The sequence below is a fragment of the Scyliorhinus torazame genome, chromosome 19 (assembly GCF_047496885.1).
Source record: "Scyliorhinus torazame isolate Kashiwa2021f chromosome 19, sScyTor2.1, whole genome shotgun sequence".
Lineage (NCBI taxonomy): Eukaryota > Metazoa > Chordata > Chondrichthyes > Carcharhiniformes > Scyliorhinidae > Scyliorhinus > Scyliorhinus torazame.
In genome coordinates, this window is record NC_092725.1 from 125,471,822 (window position 1) to 125,478,698 (window position 6,877).

A 6,877-nucleotide genomic window follows, 5' to 3' on the forward strand; every position below is an offset into this window, starting at 1 on the left:
CTTTCTATTTGTTTATGCTGCTGTCTTACTCGGTTAGGTAGTAGTAGAGGCGGGTACAATTGTGTCTTTTAAAAAGCATTTAGATAGTTACATGGGTAAGATGGGTATAGAGGGTTATGGGCCAAGTGCGGGCAACTGGGACTAGCTTAATGGTAAAAACTGGGTGGCATGGACTGGTTAGGCCGAAGGGCCTGTTTCCATGCTGTAAACTTCTATGATTCTATGAGGTTAATGAGGTGACTTCAGCAACTGATAGCTTAGATTGGAATTTTCCTTAAGTGACTGAAGATAACCATGTTGAAATATACCATGAACTCCCTCCCAATGACCTACTGGATAAAAGCGCCAGTAAATGTGCGGCTAAGTCATCTAGACCAAAAGGTCATTGGTTCAATATCCAGTCTGTGATGGGTTAGTGCTAGATTGGCCACAGTGTCAATTAAGCAGAAGGGATTAATTCTAATTGCGATTTGGTGACTCTGCATGTTAGAAAATGCATATATATGGACGTTGGGGGAACAAGATTAAGCCTGGCTGTAACACAGCCTGGTTGTTGAGACTTGCTGCCTGGGCTCATGAATGAGGACTGGTCATTTGGATAAGGTCCTGGACTGTGGAACTTGCTCACTCGGAGGTGGGTGATCTTCATGGCAGGGAAAGGGAAAATAAAAAGGTCCGATTGCAAAAACGCATTCACAAAATACCCGTTTAAAAAGACAGGAGGGCATTTGGAACCAGGCATTTTCAGAAGCATAACACCAGTTTCAACATAAGGAGGACTTCTGGTTACCTTATTTGCAATATAAACACTGTTCAGACTAACCCTCTTTGTCCAATTTTTAAATGTTCTGTTTCTTTCATTAGGAACAGAAGACAAAATTAATTCTGGGATCATCCCAGATCCCAGAGACCAGCTGAATAATGCTATTGGAAGAAGTTAGTGTTTCATGATTTTATTTTGATTTCATTGTTTCATATCACAATATATTGAGGGACTAGATATGGAAACATCTTCATGTGAATTAATCTTTTCTTTTCCTGCCCTGCACTTCTCTACTGTCTCTTTCTTCCTTCCTCTCTTTCTTCCTTCCTCCCTTCAGCCAAGCACTTTGTTTTCTCATTTTGTTCTGGAAGCAACTCATAGCAGAATAATGAATCATCAAGTCTACTGGTCTGACAATATGAGTGCTTAAATAAGTTCGACCGCTTAATCATATGTTTTTTAAAACCACTTGCTATGATGTTTGTTGCAATCACGTGTACTGATCCATTTTAACATTTTCAGGTGACCTCATGAAATAATAACCGTACCTACTTCTCACATTATTGCACTCCTATAGTTGCGGAGGGGATCCCGTAAGAAGATATGGGCAGCACGGTGGCACAGTGGTTAGCACTGGTGCTCACAGCACCAAGGACCCGGGCTCAATTCCAACCTTGGGTTACTGTCTGGGCGGAGTTTGTACATTCTCCCCGTGTCTGCGTGGCTTTCCTCCGGGTGCTCCCAAAACCTCCCACAGTCCAAAGATGTGCAGCTTCCCTGGAATGGCCATGCAAAGATTTTCCCTTAGTGTCCAAAAGGTTAGGTTGGGTTACTGGGATAGGGTGCCCTTTAAGAGGGTTGGTGCAGACTCGATGGGCTGAATGGCTTCCTGTACTGTTATTAACAAGTCATTATTCACCTCCATCCTGTTCTGAGAAAGGTTTTTTGCTCCTGATCAATCCACCTATCTACAGGTTGCTTAGAAGAGTTGCTCATCAGACCTGCTGCCATTTTTCTTTCCTTTTGAAAGTAGGTTTCATGTCTCGTCCCATACCCCTTCAGTGCAAATGGATAACAACGCCCCTATTGTTCCCAGTTTTTAAGTGTAGCTTCAATGCGCATTCAGAAAATGCCATCAGTCTGTGGTCTGAATCTCTACCTGCTGACTCTCTGTAAAAGGTACTCGGCTAGTTACAGTCCCCTGCCTTTTCTCCATAATCCTGCAATATATCCTGTTTGGATAATTATCCAATTCTTTTTTGAAAGTTCTGATTGAATCTGCCTCCCACCACATCCTCAGGCAGAGCGTTCCAGATCCTAACCATTCTCTGCATTAAAAAAAGCTTTTCCTCATGTTACCTTTGGTTCCTCTGAAATCAGATTTAAAATGGAGTCCTCTGCATCTCGATTCCTTCACCAATGGGAACATTTTCTTACCATCTGCTCTGTGCAGACGTCTTGTGATTTTAAGCACCTCTATCTACCTTCGCCGAATAGCCCCAACTTCGCCAATCTATCCTCGAAAGTCTCCCATCCCCAGAACTCTTCTCCTAACTCTTTGTTGCATCCTCTTCAAAGCCTTCATAGTCCTGCTAAAGTGTGGTGCCCAAAATTGGGCATAATATGCCAGCTGAGGTTGAACCAGTGTTTTACAAATGTTCCTCATAACATCCATGTATTTATGCTCTGTTCTTCTATTTACAAAGCCCAGGGTCCCTGAATAACTACCTTTTCAATCTACCCACGAGTGGACAAAAGCTTGGCAGATGGAATGCAATGTTGGAAAATGTGAAGTGATGCACTTTGGTAGGAAGAATAAATGGGCTGAATATTGTTTAACTGGAGAAATACTGCAGAATACTGCAGCACAGATGGATTTGGGGGTCCTCATGCTTAAATCACCAAAAGCTAGCATGCAAGTTCAGCAGGTAATTGGGAAGGCAAAAGGAATGGTGGCCTTTATTTCAAAGGGAATAAATAAGGATGTCCTGCTAGAACTATATAAGACACGAGCTAAACCATACCTGGAATACTGTGAACAGTTTTGGTCCCCTTATCTAAGGAAAGATATACTGGCATTGAGGCAACACAGAGCAGGTTCATTAGGTTGATCCTGGGTATGAGGGAATTTTGTGATGAGGAGAGGTTGAGCCTGTACTCATTGGAGTTTAGAAGAATGAGAGGTGACCTTATTGAGACATGTAGGAATCTCTGGAGGCTTGGCAGGATAGATGCTGAGAGGCTGTTTCCTCTTGTGGGAGACTCTAGGACCAGAGGGCAAAATCTCAGAATAAGGGGTCGCCCATTTAAGATAGCAGTGAGGAGGAATTTCTTCTCTCGGAGGGTGGTGAATCTGTGGATGCCTTTACTGCAAAGAGGCTGGGTCATTAAGTATGTTCAAGGCTGAGGTAGACAGATTTTTAATCAGTAAGGGAATCGAGGGTTATAGGGATATGGCGGGAAAGTGGAGTTGAGGACGATATCAGGCGAGCCATGATCTCATTGAATGGAGGATCACAGTCTATGGCCTACTTCTGCTCCGACGTCTTACGGTCTAACCTCAAAGGAGCACTATGATAATGTGAATTTTCTTTGTGTACTGGAGTGCAACTGCCAACTCATGTTGAATTGCAGGCACCTAGGTGTTATGGACTTGTGCCCAGCAGGATCTGAATTAAACCTGCCCTTACTCCGACTACACCTTGTTTAAAAGTTCGTCCAAAGCTTATGAAATTACAATGTAATGCATAATAAATATGTGATTTATGTTTTTATTTGAAGGTTCAATGTGAACTTTGTGACCCTGCTGTGGCTTATTTTGAGAGTCTGTGGGAGAAATGCGAAAGTGGAGCTGTGCAGTCAGAGGTTATGACCAACCCTGTCGTTTATTAACCAGGGGATTGTTTTTTTTTTAAATTGTGTGTTTCACAGGTGAAGGGCCTTCCACCACCATTCTGCCTTCACAGATCAATCAGACGCCAATGATGAATCACTTGCTTCTCGGGAAGAAGCTGAGGACGACGAACATGATCACCAGGAATGCTGTTATTCATGTGCCTGGGGCGAAAGCCCCACAGGACGACATAAAGTCAAAGCTCAACTCGCCCTGGCGCACTCACATTCGCGTTCATCGGAAAAACCTGGCGAGGTCCAAGACCCAGCTGAGCTACAGCGACACCATCGGACTAATGGAGGAGCCGAGCCAGGCGACGGAAGAAAAAAGTAATAAACCAGTGGAAGAATCGTCTCTGAGCTCAACAGAGTGCACGGAAGCAGAGAGCAAAAGCATCGAGGATCGAGTGTCGGCGCAGGCAGATGGGCAATCTTCCGAGCCGCTTTACAGGGATGACAATGACAATGTGAATGTGATTGAGCACCGGCTAAAAGGACTAGATTTAAGCCAGAGTGAGACCGCCGCAGCAACTGAGCCACCCAGCCCGTCGCCGAGCCAAAGGCACTCGTCTGATTCTTCAGATTCTGAAAAGGGAACTTCAGACCCAGGGCACAGAACTAGCACTTTGAAGATTCAGGCATTCAGCCCTTTCCCAAGCGTTAAACCTCCCAGAAAATCGGCAGCGGCAAGGAATTTAGGATTGTACGGGCCGACCGAGAGGACCCCCACGGTCCATTTTCCCCACATAAGCAAAAGTGTTCACGGCAAACCAAAAGGGAGCAGGAAAGAATGAAAAGGTTAAATTCCATGCTGACCATTTTGTTATAATTTATTCTTAAATTAAGATGTTTAAAAACATTTTATATTATGTGCAATGTGAGAAGACCTACCGTATGTAAATAGGTTTTAAAATAAACGTGGTATAAGTACTGGAGGTCAAATCTTGAAGTATTGCTGTGTTCAATGTGTTTTCCTGTCATTGAAGACCAACATTAAATGCATCATGATCTAATCTTGATGGGCAATTGAAGGAAAACAAATCAAAGCACTAAAGGTGGTGTTGGACAAAAAGATCTAAAATTCTTCATAATTGCTGTCTTATCTGTTGCTATCGTACAATGTGACAATAAAAACTGTTTACAATTTCAGCTTGATTATTTTTCATATTTTAATCTTCAATTAGAGATCAGAATCTCAATGTGTGTGGGTTCACTACAAGCATATCCAATTTCTGTTCTTTTTATTGTTTATTTGCCTTTGCAAGTCTGTCACATGAGAAAGTATGGGGCCACTGATAAGAACTCAGTCAAGCTCATGCATTTCTAAACCTCTAAACCTTCTAATGCTCCCTACAGGCATTACTTTGGTAGCCTATTATTCTGCAACCTTGTGGATGTATTTATTTTAGACATGGGTAGAGGGCTCCCACTGGTGGTTGGCTGGCTAAATGCACCATCTAACATGGTATTGAGTCTGCTCCACCATTCAATCATGGCTGATATTTTTCTCATCCCCATTCTCCTGCCTTCTCCCCATAACCCCTGATCCCCTTATTAATCAAGAACCTATCTATCTCTGACTTAAATAGACTCAATTTGGCCTCCACAGCCTTCTGCAGCAAAGACTTCCACAGATTCACCACCCTCTGACTGAAAAAATTCCTCCTCATCTCTGTTTTGAAGGATCGTCCCTTTAGTCAAAGATTGTGTCCTCTGGTTCTAGTTTTTCCTACAAGTAGAAACATCCTCTCCAAGTCCACTTTATCCAGCCTCGCAGTATCCTGTAAGTTTCAATAAGATTCCCCCTTGTCCTTCTAAACTCCCAACGAGTACAGACCCTGAGTCCTCAACCGTTCCTCATATGACAAGCTCTTCATTCCAGGGATCATTCTTGTGGACCTCCTCTGGACCCTTTCCAAGACCAGCACATCCTTCTTGAGATACGGGGCCCAAAACTGCTCACAATACACCAAATGGGGTCTGACGGGCAGCACGGTAACACAAGTGGATAGCACAGTGACTTCACAGCGCCAGGGTCCCTTGTTCGATTCCCCGCTGGGTCACTGTCTGTCTGGAGTCTGCACGTTCTCCCCGTGTCTGCGTGGGTTTCATCCAAGTGCTCCGGTTTCCTCCCACAGTCCAAAGACATGCAGGTCAGGTGGATTGGCTATGTTAAATTGCCCTTAGTGTTCAAAAAAAAGGTTAGGAAGGGTTATTGGGTTATGGGGATAAGGTGGATGTGAGGGCTTAAGTGGGTCGGTGCAGACTCGATGGGCCGAATGGCCTCCTACTGCACTGTACTATAACTAAAGCCTTATACAGACTCAGAAGTGCACATATTCTAGCCCTCTCGACAAGAATGCTAACATTGCATTTGCCTTTTTAACTGCCTGCACGTTAACCTTAAGAGAATCTTGAACAAGGACTCCCCAAGTCCCTTTGTTCATTTGATTTCCAAAGCATTTGGCCATTTAGAAAATAGTCTATGCCTCCATTCCTCCTTCCAAAGTGCATAACCTCACACTTATCCACATTGTATTCCATCTGCCACTTCTTTGCCTGTTCTACTAGCCTGTCCAAGTCCTTCTGCAGCCCCCCCTACTGCCTCCATACTACCTATCCCTCTACAGATCTTTGTATCATCTGCAAACTTAGCAATAGTTAATAGTCCAATCCTGGATCTGCAGACACTGCCACAGGTTTGGCAGGTGTTATTTGATCAGACGGGTGGGTGGAGCGCTCTGGGTTTTGCGCTCTCTTTCCGCTGTTTATGCTTTGCCTCCGCGTGCTCCACCCTGTGATGCTTGAGGTGATTGGCGCCTTCGTGGAGGTGTCGGATGACTTTTTCGAGCTCGCGGCAAGCTGGAGTTGCGCTGAGATGGAGTTGCGGAATGGAGTTGCGTGGAAGGCAGTGTTTTAGTTATTTTTAAAATATGTTTTTATTAAGAATTTTTCAACTATATTTTCCACCATACAAACAACCCCGCCCCGCCCCCGTAACAAAGAAAAGAAAGAAAGCTCACGTGGCAAGACATGAACATGGCAAGTCAATAAGATACAGAACTTTGTACATTGGATTCTTCCCGTACATGTCAGTTTCCGGATCATTCATGTGTTTTCTTGCTCAAATGCCCCCCAGAGAAACCCCCCTTCCCCCTCCCTCTCCCCCTCCCTCTCCCCCCCCCCCCCCCCCACCAACGATGTCCCACCCCCCCTGGGTTG

The 6,877-nt window shown here is 44.4% G+C and overlaps 1 protein-coding gene across 4 annotated transcripts in view; it reads left to right on the forward strand.

Annotated features, from left to right (window-relative positions):
• tbc1d30 (TBC1 domain family, member 30) overlaps positions 1–4,804 on the forward strand; it is a 112,140-nt gene extending 107,336 nt beyond the window's left edge. For 2 of the 4 annotated variants that reach the window (XM_072485169.1, XM_072485171.1), the window contains 2 exons: positions 865–936; positions 3,695–4,804. In XM_072485169.1, the coding sequence (XP_072341270.1) occupies positions 865–936; positions 3,695–4,449 (827 nt within the window). In that variant the 3' untranslated portion in view covers positions 4,450–4,804. The remainder of the gene's footprint in view (positions 1–864; positions 937–3,694) is intronic. The other 2 variants (XM_072485170.1, XM_072485172.1) reach the window with 1 other exon arrangement.
• Positions 4,805–6,877: the final 2,073 nt, after the last annotated feature.